General features: G+C 34.3%; 2 protein-coding genes across 5 annotated transcripts in view; one reads left to right on the forward strand and one right to left on the reverse strand.

Annotated features, from left to right (window-relative positions):
- Positions 1-14675, reverse strand: part of crc (bZIP transcription factor crc) — a 150407-nt gene that overhangs the window by 51439 nt on the left and 84293 nt on the right. The window lies entirely within an intron of this gene.
- Positions 3487-5850, forward strand: LOC108358983 (uncharacterized). Its single transcript, XM_017610568.1, has 2 exons — positions 3487-5719; positions 5805-5850. Exon 1 carries the CDS (start codon positions 4503-4505, stop codon positions 5577-5579), a length of 1077 nt encoding a protein of 358 aa, XP_017466057.1. The 5' UTR covers positions 3487-4502; the 3' UTR covers positions 5580-5719; positions 5805-5850.

A 14675-nucleotide genomic window follows, 5' to 3' on the forward strand; every position in this document is an offset into this window, starting at 1 on the left:
AAGAAGTGGAAATCTTTAAAAGATTATTTTATAGGCAAATTTTGAGTCGATCAAAACGAAAACAATGAAAAATGACACTGAAGATGGCACAACGCCGAAACCGGTTTGTCTCCAAACCAAATTTGACAAGGGATGACGGAAAATTGTTCCACAATACATCATACTCCTACCCTGTCGGAAACACAAACAACCAAAAAGAAAACAATACCCTTCTTTTTTTGTTTTTTTGGTACTTTTCGCAGTTATTTGTCAAAAATCGACGTCATGAATCGACGTAAACGACGAGTTACAAAGTGCCCTTTACAAAAATATATAATTTGTGCAGATTGCGCTCCATAGCATCTACATTTCTAATCCGATTTTCATTATCTTTGGCTCAAAGTTTACTGTAATAATATATCTTCTTTATCGAATTTTTTAAATAATGAATAAAATAATCAAATGAAACTGCGTATTTGATTGAAAATCTCACTTTTTTCGCCCTGTAGCACTACTAATTTTCATTGAAGTCGCCACAAGGTATATATTTTGGTAAGAGGCACATCAATACCCTTCGAGCTGTAAGTCGCTTACGTTAATTTTGAGATTTTTTCATGAGATATTGAAGAAAAGCTACGAAAAGTACCAAAAAACACTTTTTTGAAAAAATCCATCCATTGTCCGATAATTGTAAAATAACGAATAAAATGCGGGACAAATGCAGTACACTTTCAGGTTTTTCAGGTTTGAACAAGTAAGAAAGTCTAAGTTCGGGCGGAGCCGAACATTAAATACCCGGCGCAAGTATTAAATATATGTTTTCCACCTTTCCGAAAGCTACCGCTACATGATAAGCCGGGGTGTATACATTTTAAGTAAATTTGCAACCTTAAATTTCGAAATATTGAAATTTCAAGCATATCTGAAATTTACCGTTATATGAAAAGCGGCCTCAATTTTAGTCCGATTTCAACAATTTTCAACGGTTTGCTTTTATGTGGCAAGCACAATAACCATACCGAGCTGACGGACGGACAGACAGTCACCGCTTAATCGATTTCTCTTTTCATTCTGATCATTTATGTATACATTTGTCTATATCTATCTCGATTCGTTTTGCCTGTTACAAACAACCGTTATGTGAACAAAGTTATAATACCCTTGTGCACAAGTGCGCTCGGGTATAAAAATTACGCAGGACCGACCTTTGAAAAACAGTACGGTCCTGCAAAAAACAGAACGGATGGTCACCGTAAGCATACTGGACTTTAAACATTGAAAAACTTACATTTGAAAAATAAACTATTGTACACTTTACATTTAAACTTTAAAAATTTTTAAGCAGCGTTCATACCATCACCCTGTGGTACATTTGTGAAACTAACACTAAAAGGCTATAAACATAATAAGTATGCAGCCGCGATGTCGTCAGTGTCTTCTTTTTTGTTTATTGTTACATTTCTTTTTTGCAAAATTCTTAAACTCTCCAGTGTGTATCTTGTTTTTTCTCTTTTTTCCCTATCCACTATTCTCACCCGTGTTGCCATTTTAGCCGTTTTCTGGCTAGATCTAGCCGGTTCCGATAGCAAACAGCCGGAGAAATTTCGGTTTAGCCGGAAGCCGATTTGTTAGCCGTTTTGGAAAAAGAAGTTAGCTGATTTTGCTATTCCTTGTTTTCTGAAAATTCAAATATATGTTTCCATTTTTGACTAAGCGACCCAAAACTTGTTAGAAATGGCTACTAGCATTATTGCGGAAGCAGGGTTATATAAAATTGGGCCGATTTCGCTCATTTTTATTTTAAACGAATATTTTTTTTCTAAAGGCCGTAACGGGGATTTTCTTTATAAAATGTTTGTTATCAATGACTTAAATTTAAGTGTGAAGTTTTATTCGCAAACGTAAAAAATAACAAATTGTTTCACTCTTTGCTTAACACGCGTTTGTGTTTGGATATAGTGCCAAGAATAAATGTTACAGGTATTGTCTTCCCAGATAGCGCATATTCAATTCTGCCTTAATTACAAAACATCATTGTTGCCTACGCTTAAAGTTTTAATGTAAGGGAAAAAAAAATATTTCAAAGCACTATGTACACATATGGATTTATTTAAACTAACTTTTTTTCTGAGAACTTATTTAAATTCCAAAAACCGAAGGGCAACTTGAATTAAAAGAACCAACACTGAAATGCTTAAAAATGAAAGTAAGAGTACAAATTTCTATGTAAAGCAAAACTCTCTAGGAAGACAATAGGTTTGTTCGTCGAAAATCCAGCGAAAATTATTACTCAAAATATCAGTTAGAAAAAATGCTCACAAATTCTCTCACAAGTTGAGAAACTTGCAAATTTCTGGACGAACGTAAATTTGCAGGAACTTGCAAGTTTCTCTGCCAGCTAGTGTCCACGGTTGCATTTAAAACATAAGAAATTTGTATAGATTTTTAAAATTCTTTCAGAGGTACAAAAAACAGGATCTACATGTATATTTCTTGCTAGTCCGACTTTCTTCAACATATGTTTCAATTTCTTTGCCGTACTAACTGTCGCGTTTCCTATATCGACTCTGGTTGAGATTGCATTACGAGTACGTTTCAAACCATTGGATTTAACTAAATTAATTAAGTAAACAAGTCTTTACTTAAATTTTTCATTTTAAAATCGCTCAAGTTTGTAAATTTTTAAATTTTACGAACCTGTTTATTCAAATTATTGTCGAAAAAAATGCAACCATGTGCCACAATCATATGTTTTTCCTAATTGCAAATTCTTGCTGGAACAATTTTTTCCAGCTTGAATTTGCAACTTCTCTCCAAGAACTAGTCTTTCTACTTATGATTTATTTAAATAAAACATGTGAAATTTTGTTGAAACCGTTTAGCCGGTTTCTTTGCCAATTTAGCCGATTGATCCAGAAAGTTCTGGCAACACTGATTCACACGTTGCACACTGGCCGGAATTGGATTTTTTGGCATAAATTCAAGATTTTTATAGCAATATATTCTTGATATCAGTTATTTTTCTAAAAGTACATATATCAACTAAGAAAATGTGCCAATAACAGATTTGAAGTTTCAACCTTGTGCTCTTAGTTTGCCTTCAAAGTCATGTGTCTGATCAGCTGTTATTTTGCCAGATTTGGAGCAAACTTTAAAGTCTTGTGAACGGTTGTGTTATTATAAAAGAAAGAAAATCAGATATGGATAATGAAGGTCAAAGTATGTTCAATACAGTGAGTTAATGGTTATATCGTGTGTGTGTTAAATGTTGCTTTTATTTAATATATTTGTAGTGCATATTTAAAAAATAATACTTAACAATATGTTTGTGTTCCGTGGAGTAGAACTAGCAAGCTGACAAGTTATTAGACGAGCTAATAATACAAAAATGCTTACTAATAATTAGATGTTATTGGCCTAGTAACAGTTTTTGCTAATTTTTGCCCATTTTAACAAAATTTTACATTTTTAGTGAAGTTCGAATTTCCGCATGCAGGNTAGTGAAGTTCGAATTTCCACATGCAGAGCTTCTAACTATTTGGTGTAGAAATAATAAGAAAAAAGACGCGATAACAGAGTATATCTTTACTAGAATTGGGAAATCTCTTTTAAGTATTGATAAAGAAAGAGAAATACGCAAAAAAGTAGCAAACTTTGTCGCTTTTACTACACTAAATTTACGGAAATGCAACCGACAATTGGATCGACTGAAGGTAACGCATTCACAGTGGTTATCTGGAAATATAGTCATAATTGTTGACAATAATAACACAAAAAAGCCCAATAATGTAGGATGACCCCATTTAACTTAAAATGACGCTGGACCCCTATTGAAACGGAAATTGGCTAGCGATCTTTCGAATGAGCACGATACTTCGCTACTTGTACATGCTGCTACGTTATCAGCAAAAAAATCTAATAGAGACGTAGCCTTTGTTTTAAAAGAATGTGTGAGGTCACCGAATGCGCCCAAAAGGTTAAAACAAAAGCTTTGTTCAAAGAATCCAATACCAATAACTCCAGATGAAGCCCTTGCATTCTTGCTCGATAATTCATATACTAAAAAACAATATAACAACATGAGAGCTTTAAATAAACAACAACACTGCAATATATACCCAAGTTATGACAGACTTGTGGAAGCTAAATTGAAATGCAGACCCCTTGGAATAAGCATCGATGAAACTGTCGCTCAAGTTTCATTGCAGAATTTATTGGACCACACCGCCAAACGCCTAATTTTAGTACAAGAACAAGTCTTCATTAGTTTTCCTGAAATCGCTGAACTTAGGCTTATTGTGAGCTATGGATTTGACGGGTCGACTGGCCAAAGCACTTATAAACAAAAATTTTAAAATGATCCGTATGCTCTTGATCAATCTTTGTTCGTTACCACAATTATACCTTTAAAACTGAGTGAAATTTCAGGAAGAGTGATTTGGAATAATTCCACTCCACAGTCTGTGCGGTTTTGCAGACCACTAAAAATACAATTTATAAAGGAAACAAGGGAGCACATTTTAATGGAAAAAGAAGACTTGGATCTACAAATAGGAAATTTAAAACCATTTATTTATACAGACTTCGGCAACCGAAATATCACGGTGTTCTTTGATCTCCATATGACTCTAACAGACGGAAAAGTGTTAAATATCTTGTCAGGTATTAAATCTTGTCAATTATGTCCCATCTGTGGAGCAGGACCTAAAGCTTTCATGCAAACAAAAGACGTAAACTCTGCACATTTTAAGGCAAGGCCTGATAAACTGAAGTATGGCATTAGTCCCCTTCATGCTTGGATAAGAACCTTGGAGTTTGTTCTTAATGTGTCATATAGGATTGAAGTAAAAAAATGGCAAATAAGAGATGAAAATGAGAAGAAAATTATTGAGGCCCGTAAAAAACTTCTTCAAAAACGGTTATGGACGGAAATGGGACTTCATGTGAATAGACCAAAGCAGAGCGGTAGCGGAAACATGAATGATGGCAATACTGCCAGAAGAGCTTTCTCAGATGTTACGCTATTTTCTTCAATATTAGGGTTTGACACCGACTTACTGCACAGTTTTCACATGATTTTGATCGCCATTTCTTGTGAATACGAGATTAGCGCCCTAAAGTCTAGGCAGTACTCGGAAAAGACATATTCGTTGTATATGGAAATGTACCCGTGGTATCCGATGTCACCGACTCTACATAAAATTTTAATACACGGTGCACAAATCATCGCAGCCTCTGTAGTGCCCCTAGGCTGTCTTGGTGAAAGTGCTTCAGAATCCCGCAATAAATATTATAAGAGCGACAGGCGATCTCATGCTAGACAAAATAGTAGAACTAATAATATGGCCGACGTCTTCCAAAGAGCAATTGATTCCTCTGATCCATTCCTTTCAAGCTTATTTTTAAATAAGAGACAACAACAAAATCAAAAGAAAAAAATACCTAAAGAAGTTATTGAACTTTTGAAAGCTCCAAACGTTGAACCGCATTCCGACCATTTAAATACATCAGATTGCTCAACGGACACCGACTCTGATGCTGATTCTTTATGTGACATTGTGCAGCCATTTGATGTTCAGTTGGAGGTAGAAGAATGTTAAATATTAACAAAAAATACGTAGATATATGTACATATGTATGTATATAAAATTCGTATGAATAAAATTGTTTGTGGTTCTTATGAATAAAAACTTCGAAAGTATTTGCTTATTATAGCCGATTTGAAGTAAAGTTTTAACAGGTGGCAACCCTATCAAGAAATAATATANATAAAAACTTCGAAAGTATTTGCTTATTATAGCCGATTTGAAGTAAAGTTTTAACAGGTGGCAACCCTACCAAGAAATATAATATGTAAATGCACATCTAGAGGCTAAGTCGTTTCATTTGACAGTGACGGTGCAGAACTGATGCCTACGCTTATTATAATTGAATATAGTAATTTTCTTAATAGGTGACAACCTAAGAATGATAGAATACAAGAATACGCCAATCGAGCTGAGAGCAACTGGGTGTGACGTCACGTTATTATAAGAATGAGAGTGTAAAGAATAATTTTGAAGAAGAAGAGGAAGAAGCGAACAAGTGGTGCGAAATAGTGATGTAAAACTAGGTTGAATTGTACCTACTCTTCAGCTTCTTAAATTTGAACGTACATTCGGTACAAGCACATTATTTTAGGTACATTTGGAACGTAGTAAAATATTGTTTCATGTAAGTCCAGAAGTTGTTATGGTACAGAGGGATGATGTAGTCCACCAACTATCAAAAATATATGCATATAAAAATACATGTTTACTGTTTAGGTACGTGTATCTACTTTTAGGTACAACTTTTCGGTATAATATGAAAATTTAATATTCATCACTAGTGCGAAAAAAGTATAATGTGACGTCAGCGAAAGGGTGGATGCTGTCAAATCGAGAAAGAGAGGATTAGCGGTCCGCGGAAGGCGCCACCTTTGTTTCGCTGCATCGTGGTGGCAACCCTATTAAAAACAAAAGCATTAATAGTTTTCTATGGGCCAATGCCTTTCATATGACACCTAATTTTTTGTAATCCAACGAGCGGTGTGTATCTTATAGTTTTTTAGACAGGTGGCAACCCTATACAAATTCTAAATACCAACGGTAACTCTCCTTTCTATACAGAGTATACTATAGAAAATCTCGTCTAAATCCGTTCACTAGTTTTCGATATTAGCGCGTACAAAGAATCTCAACTTTCCTTGAAACTATGTATAGATGATACAGAGGAGGGTGACAGGGCGTAAGAATGATCTGATCGGCCCAACCTTCTTACCCTAACTTGCTACTAGCATGAATATCGTGTGTACCGATTTTGAGGACGATACCTTTATTTTTCGAATTTATGCCAAAAAAACTTCAATTCCGGCCAGTGTGCGTTGGTAAGATCAGCTAACACATGTTGTGCTAAAGCGGTGCTGTTTTTATTCTTCCTAATGTCGGCTTCGTGTTCAGCTAGGCGAACTCCCACTGGTCGCTTCGTTGTGCCAATGTACACTTTATTGCAGCATTCGTTTTCGCTCTCTTTGCATGCGATTTCATATACCACATTGTTTTGTTGGTGGGATTCTACTGGGGATTTTGTTTTTGTGAAAATTGAAGACAAGGTGTTAGATTTGTATGCTAATATAATGTTCTGATTGCTGTTTATTTCGCCTTCAAGTTGTTGGTGGAACTTAGGTACGTATGTGACACTGTGATATCGCTTTGTCTCACTTGTTGTTTTCGATTTCGTTGTTTTGTTGTGCTGGTTCTCCATTTCTCTTATTTTCTGTTTTAGTAAACTTTGTATTAGGTGGTGCGGGTAGTTGTTGTTAGTTAGAATTCTGTTTATTCTATTAATGTTTGTGTCTCGAAATTGTGCGTGGCATATTGTTAGTATTTTATGCATAAGGCTTTTTGCTGTGTTTACTTTATATTTTAAGGGTTGCGAACACAAGAAATTAATTATGCGAACAGGGGATGAGGGTTTCGAAAACCAGTCAAGTAGTATGGAATTATTTTTCCTGTGAATCATGACGTCTAGGAATGGGATGCGGGAATTCGTTTCTGGTTCCATAGTAAATTGTAGTTTAGGATGGTATTCGTTAAGTGTTTTTAAAATTATATCCACGTCGTTTCGTCTTACAATAGCAAAAATGTCGTCCACATATTTAACCATAAATTTGATGTCAATGTTGAAGTGTTTCCTCTATCACGGTATTGTCCAATAAATTGTCCATAACTATGTCTGCAATCGTTGGCGAGAGGGGATTTCCCATCGGCATCCCAAAAGTCTGGGCATAGAAATTTCCGTTGCATGTGAAATAATTATTCTCTTTCAGACAGAAACTCAGAATGTTGTGGAACTTATTTTTCGGTATTTTCGTGTTTGGTTGAATCTCGTTCCACTTTTCCAGGATGATTTTAATAGCTTAATGTGTCGGGATGTTGGTGAAGAGGGATATCACGTCGAAGGACACCAATAAATCTTCCTCTTCTATCCGAATATTTTCGAGTTTTTCTTTCAATTGGAATGCATTTTTTATGTGGTATTTTTCCATAACGAGGTTATGGCCGTAAAGGCAAGTCCGGTGTGTGTATCTTTGGTAGCCCATAAAGGCTAGGCGCTGTCGCAGCGGTGCATGTCAATTGTCGTTTCTCTTTAAATGCAATAATCTTGTTTTTGTACAAGTCGTCAACTAAGGCATTGTTTTTCCTCTGAAGTGTGGTCGCTGGGTCATTTCTTATTGTTTTATATGTAGTTTTGTCGTCAAGTAGTTGTTTCATCTTCTCTGTATAGTCCGCTTTGTACAATATCACAGTTTTATTTCCCTTGTCGGCATCAGTAACTACTATTTCGTCGTTATATCGTTTTAATAGCGTTTTAGTTCTATTAAAAGTTTCTAAAATAAATCTTTCGGATGGGTTATGTTTAATGTTGCGTTCGAATTGGATGATTCGGTTACTTAGTTTGCATATTGCTGCTTCTTTGGTTTTATTATCTTTAATTGGATATTGTTGGGCAGTGATTTAATATGGAAAAATAATAAAACGGGATTTAGTATGAAAATAGCTTCTACATATTTAAGTTTTTAAAACCCAGTTGTTAGTGGACATTTTTGTTGCGAATTTATGACACTGCAGCAATCCGGAGCCGAATAACTCCTTATGCACATATAATTATTTTCTGTTGAATACACTACTGATTGCTGAAACGGTAGATAAAATTATACACGAATACCAACCTAAAGTATGGAAAATACTTATAAACCAAGGGCTATTCTAATTGCATACCACAAAAAACATGACCCTTATTTAATATAGAGAAATCGAGGAAAAACATGATGCACATATAATTCTTTCACTAAGGTATGTAGTGTATTTTATCAAACTGACTTTTTATTTATTTTCTCTTTCAACATACATGTACATGGGGGTGCCCATCGAAAATGTTTTTTTTTTTTTTTTTTTTAAGTTTCACCNAAATTTTTTTTTTTTTTTTTTTTTTGAAGTTTCACCAGCAGTGTGGGTAAGGAATTCATCAATGTTTATTCAGAATTGATATATACCATCCCTTTTTACCAAAGAAGTGGTTTTTCAGGAAATTTTAGGAAAATGGGGGTGGCACCGCCCCCCCATATATGTGTATCTCGAAAACTACTTGACCGCCCTCAAGCAAATTTGGTATACACATTGCGCTAGGTAAGCGGTTACTCTCGATTGGGGAACCACTTTTTGAGAGTGAGCGCTTACGTTTTCGTTTACAGAATGCATTATTTTAACATGTGCATGTCATTGGAGGTAATCGAATAAATGTATAATTTCTTGCCATTGCATTACTGTAATGCAATGGATAAGCGAAAATTGTCTTGAGGCGACTTGTATTGCGTTACTCCATTGATAAAAAAATAAGTCCTTCTAAAAAAATTAAAAGCCGTTGCTGGGTTGTTGAGTACACACATACTGAGGCAAATATTTTGCGCTTGCATGGGTAGCTCTTACATCGCTGTGCATTATAGGTTTAGACAATCAAATTTTGTAATTTTTTGGAGAATTTAATGCCCTACAAGAAAAAGCCAAGAACAAAATGTTATGCCAAACGGTTCAATAGTTGTAACATTTTTAATGAAATCAAATTTTTTACATGCAAAATTTCAAATGCCCACCGACACCTTTAAAAATTGGCAGACAAATTTTTTCAAAAGGGAAAATTTTCTTCTCGGGAAAAAGGTACTTTTAAAGCCATAATTTCGTTAGGTCAGTTATTTTGGATCACCCTAATGTGCACGTTTTACTTTGATATATATATTTTTTTTTTTCAATTAAAACATACTATTGTATTGTAATTATATAAACTGCTATTTTTGACCGAAAAATAAAAGTAAAATTTCAACTGTTATTTTTGACCGCAATAATAAAATTCAAATTTTAACTTTTATATTTCAGTGATATTTTTCCAATCAAAATAACAGTCAAATTTTAACCTTGATTTTTAACCGGTAAAATAAAAGTTAAAATTTAACTGTTATTTTGATTGAAAATTTATCACTGAGCAAATAACGGTTAATTTGACTTTTTTGAAAAAAGTAAAAAAAAATATCATTTAGGATGAACACTCTTTGGTTAACAAGCATCACATTGCTATATACAAATCTTAAAAAGACAAATTCTATCCGAAATTGAAATTTCGAAAATATCTATTATTTTCTGTCCCTGATTGAATGCACTTTTTAAATAGATAAATGACTAAGTAGTACAGTTAACATGTGTATGTTTGTATTATACTAGGTCGTGCAAAAGTTAAAAAAAAATGTTGGTCGTGAATGGATTAATTTACGAGAGTTTGTCTCCTTTACGCTATTCTTAAGGTTTTTGGTCCAACTAGTATAATTTTGAAGCCTTCATTAAAAAAGTGATCATTTGACCTATTGTGGGTTGGAGCGAAAAAGTTTTCGAAGTTTATTTTCTGTAAGAAAGGAGCATACATGTACATACAAATGCGTCTTAAACCACTTGTGCTCTCGCGCCACTGCTTCATAGAAACTAAGCATGCAGAATGGCTCGCAGCAACGTGGCGTAGATCCTGCAATATGTATCTATGTATGTTACTGTCGTGCGCTATCTATAAGTAGATTGCGAAATTTACATTGTCGTTTTTTAATAACTTGTGAAGTGACGGAATGTGTGAAGGACTCTTAAATTCTTCAGCAACAGGGAGTGAAATTTCACATTCTTGGTAATCACAACGGGCCTTCCACTTTAGGCCTAACTCTGCTGCTGCCAGCGAATACCACACCTACATACTAGAGGTATACGCCGCCGAGCCACACCGCCGCCCGCCGCCGTTTTTACAACGCTTTTTTTGTCATTCCTCACGCACCGTCTCCGAGTGACAAAAATATCGACGCCTAAGAAACTTTGCACAAAATTTTCATGATGCATGCGCATTGAAATACATCGTTTGAAGGAACTACACTCGTATAAATAACGCAATTTTCGACGTAAAAATTACATTTTTAAAGGAGTTTTGTTTATTATTACAGTTATTACAGTTAAATTCGGGTCGAGCCTTGGTAATCTGACGATTTTTTTTACAGTAGTAATTTTTTTTTTCAATACTACTCTTTTATATACATACATACTACAACAACAAGAACTTTATCACAAATTAAAAATTTTAACAAAGCAGTTTTAGTAGAAGTGCCCTTAACCAAGCAAGTTAATTTTTTTCTTTAATAAAGAGTTGAATATTTTTTAATCAGACTTTTAATAAAAAGCAAAACCTTTTTATTCTGGGGTCCTACAAACGTATACAAGTACTAGGTGGTTGTGTGAAAATTACGTTAGAATGGTGATCAAAACCCAGGAAAGTTTTGCTCAATCGCATCATAATGTTTCCTAAACAGTATTAAAAAAATCCCCCTTTATGGTAAAAAGTAGTATTATTTTTCATTACATTCGGTTATCCTTACAAAAATTTGGTATTTAATATTTTAGTGGAAATTTTAACCATCTATAAGCCATTTTTTAAACAGTAGGTCAAAAGGCCACTCTGGTTGATGGGTTAAACTGTTGGAAAAAGTAGACCACCCTTGCTTTCAATCCATAACCCGAAACAAATCGTGAGAACTCCGTAATTTAACCCTTCGGAGGGAGCGTTTTGAAAGTTACACGAGAGGGCGCGCCGCGGCAATTTAGCCGCAAGGTGCATCTCGAAGGTTGACTGCATTTTTTTTTTATTTATGTCGAAAAATCATTCAAATAAAACATTTGGAAAATTCGTGTTTATACTGAAAGCATTGATAAGCATTTATTTTTTAAATTTGTATCCGTTTTGTTACAATTAATACAAACAATTTTTGTTTTATTCCTGGTACATATTCCTGGTAGCAATTTCTGTTGCGTAGCTGGTTCGCTTCTATATAAGTTTAAAAACATACTTTTTTCTCCAAAACCTAAGAAAATGAATATCATAATAGTTACAATAATGTGTACGCAAAGTATAATTTTAAAATTACACATGACAAAAAAATAACAATTTCGATTTAGACCCTTATCACAAACTCACTTTGCCAACTATATATCTTAAAAAAATTTTTCGAGTTACATTCAAATTTTTCTGGTAAATACACGGAAGGCCGTGACGCGACAATTCAGCCGCATATATATGTGAGACACCAACTTTCAAATACAAATATCAACTGAACGATATTACGCAGCAAGTAACAGCTACCCAGCCAGCAAAGAAACGTAAATTTTGCCGACAGTGCAGTTTAGTTCAATTTTCCGCATACTTACAAAAAAATTAAGTGCGCCTGGGCCACACTGGAGAAGTGAAACTTACGTTAGTTGTCTAATTTGTCTCGTAACCAGTGTATACATACACGCGTCTGCTTTTGCTTAGGGTTATATTTTTTCTCTTTTTTCGTTTCAATAACATTCATGTTATTCTGTTCCTCCACTACCTTTATTTTTATCTTTATAGTCTATCTGTTTTTTGTTATTTTATGGCCTTATAACAATTATTTATATTCAACAATTGTTATGAGCTTGAGGGCGTTTTAAGTGAAAACTTATTGTGGAAAAGCAACAATAATTTGAAAAAATGGTAGAAGTGATAGAAGTCTGATGAGGAAATGTGGTGATTTCCGAAATAGCTATCACTTCTACCATTTTTTCAAATTATTTTTGCTTTTCCACAATAAGTTTTCACTTAAAACGGCCTCAAGCTCATAACAATTGTTGAATATTTATAGTCTATCGATAACAAAATCGATAATAACGTCCAAGACAATATCGATTAGAAAATCGATAACAAAATCGATAAATATCGATAAAAAATCGATATATGTATATCGATAACAAAATCAATAAATATCGATTACAAAATCTTCAAATATCGATAACAAAATCTTCAAATATCGATAACAAAATCTTCAAATATCGATAACAAAATCGATAAATATCGATAACAAAACCAATAAATATCGATAGCAAAATCGATAAATATCGACAACAAAATCTTTAAATATCGATAACAAAACTTTCAATTATCGATAACAAAATCGATAACAAAATCGATAACAAAATCGATAAATATCGATAACAAAATCAATAAATCGATAGCAAAATCGACAAATATCGATAACAAAATCAATACATGTCAATAACAAAATCGACAAATATCGATAACAAAATCAATAAATCTCGATAATGAAATCGATAAATCTCGATAACAAAATCGATAAATATATCGATAACAAAATCGATAAATATATCGATAACAAAATCGATAAATATCGATAAAAACCTGTAACAAAATCGATAAAAATTGATAATAAAATCAATAAATATTATTTAATTTTATCTTTTCCTTTATCCTTTTCTTTATCTATGCACCTACTCACCTTTACTTTCATTCTTGTATTGGTCTTTTTCTAAGTGTTATTCTTTAACCTTTTATTGGCAAATTTTTGTTAGATTAATACCATATGCATACACACAAGAAGCACTTGTTTCAGCCCCAACAATTTCCGTTGCACTATTTCCGTTGCATCATTTCCGTTTGACGATTTCCGTGTGCAATTTCCGTTCAATTCGCCAATTTACTCCCAACCAACCAACCGCCGCTAAAGAAGTTTCACTTCAAAAACTCCGACAGTTATCATCAATTTTCGTATCCGGAAAACGTTCGAAGAAGATGATGTCAGTTGAAAGCAATAGTTGTATTTCATTTGCTCAAGCTAAACATTTCAAAGCATGCATGCGTAGTCGGCAGTGGCTGAGCATCGAGAGGAGTGCGCCGCTATTTGTTAGCTTCCAGAAGGTGCCGGGTTCGAATTCCGTCAGCCGCTTCCTAATTTTATTTTATTTCTTTTGAACCATGAAAAAGTATCTCGTCAATGTTTTTGCAAAACCGCCCGTCGACCAGTTGCAAAACCGCCTAAATCGCCGTTGGCAAAAATGAGATTTGGTAACCCTGAACTCCAGGCATCGAAATTTATGCATAAAAATCGTTAAATCGTTATTAAAACAACAGATTTTTTTAATAATTGCTAGAGAAAATACCGCCTATCAAGGCAATGCCTTCAAAGAATAAACAGTTTTGCGCTCTCCTGTTAGAGTGCCGTAAGATAGGCGGTTTTGCAATTGGATGATGGGCGGGGTTTTGCAAAAACATCGACGATCTGTGAAGTGCTGAAGGAAAGCGTATTGAACGAAAAATTCTATCAGACAAATTTCAGAAAAAAAGCCGAAAACGTATCCTTTTCACCACCATTTTCGGTACTTTTCTGTACATACGTTTCTGCCGTACACTTTAGTGGGAAAACGGATCATTAAAATATCCGGAAATGGAATCGGCAAACGGACAAAAATCCGGTTTTCATCGAATTTTTTCCGTTTTCGGATCGGTTTTCGGATTTTTTGCTAGCTGGGTAACTGTAAACTTACAAAGTCACTAAGTGGCAGAGGCCGGCTACTACAATTAAAGCTCAGTTAGTCTACTCAAGCCAAGAACGGAAATATTTTGTTTTTGTATTTTCTCTTTCAGCTGTTTAACAGTTCACCGCCTAAAATGCCACATCCAAATAAATCATGCAAACAAAAATGTTTGCTTTCATTTACTTTTAAGAAATACCAAAACGAGAGTCTGGCAAGCCTGATTCTCTCACCGCTCTCAATTTCCGT

Source organism: Rhagoletis zephyria, unplaced genomic scaffold (assembly GCF_001687245.7).
Source record: "Rhagoletis zephyria isolate East Lansing unplaced genomic scaffold, Rhagoletis_zephyria_1.1 Rzeph_scaffold_00320, whole genome shotgun sequence".
NCBI lineage: Eukaryota > Metazoa > Arthropoda > Insecta > Diptera > Tephritidae > Rhagoletis > Rhagoletis zephyria.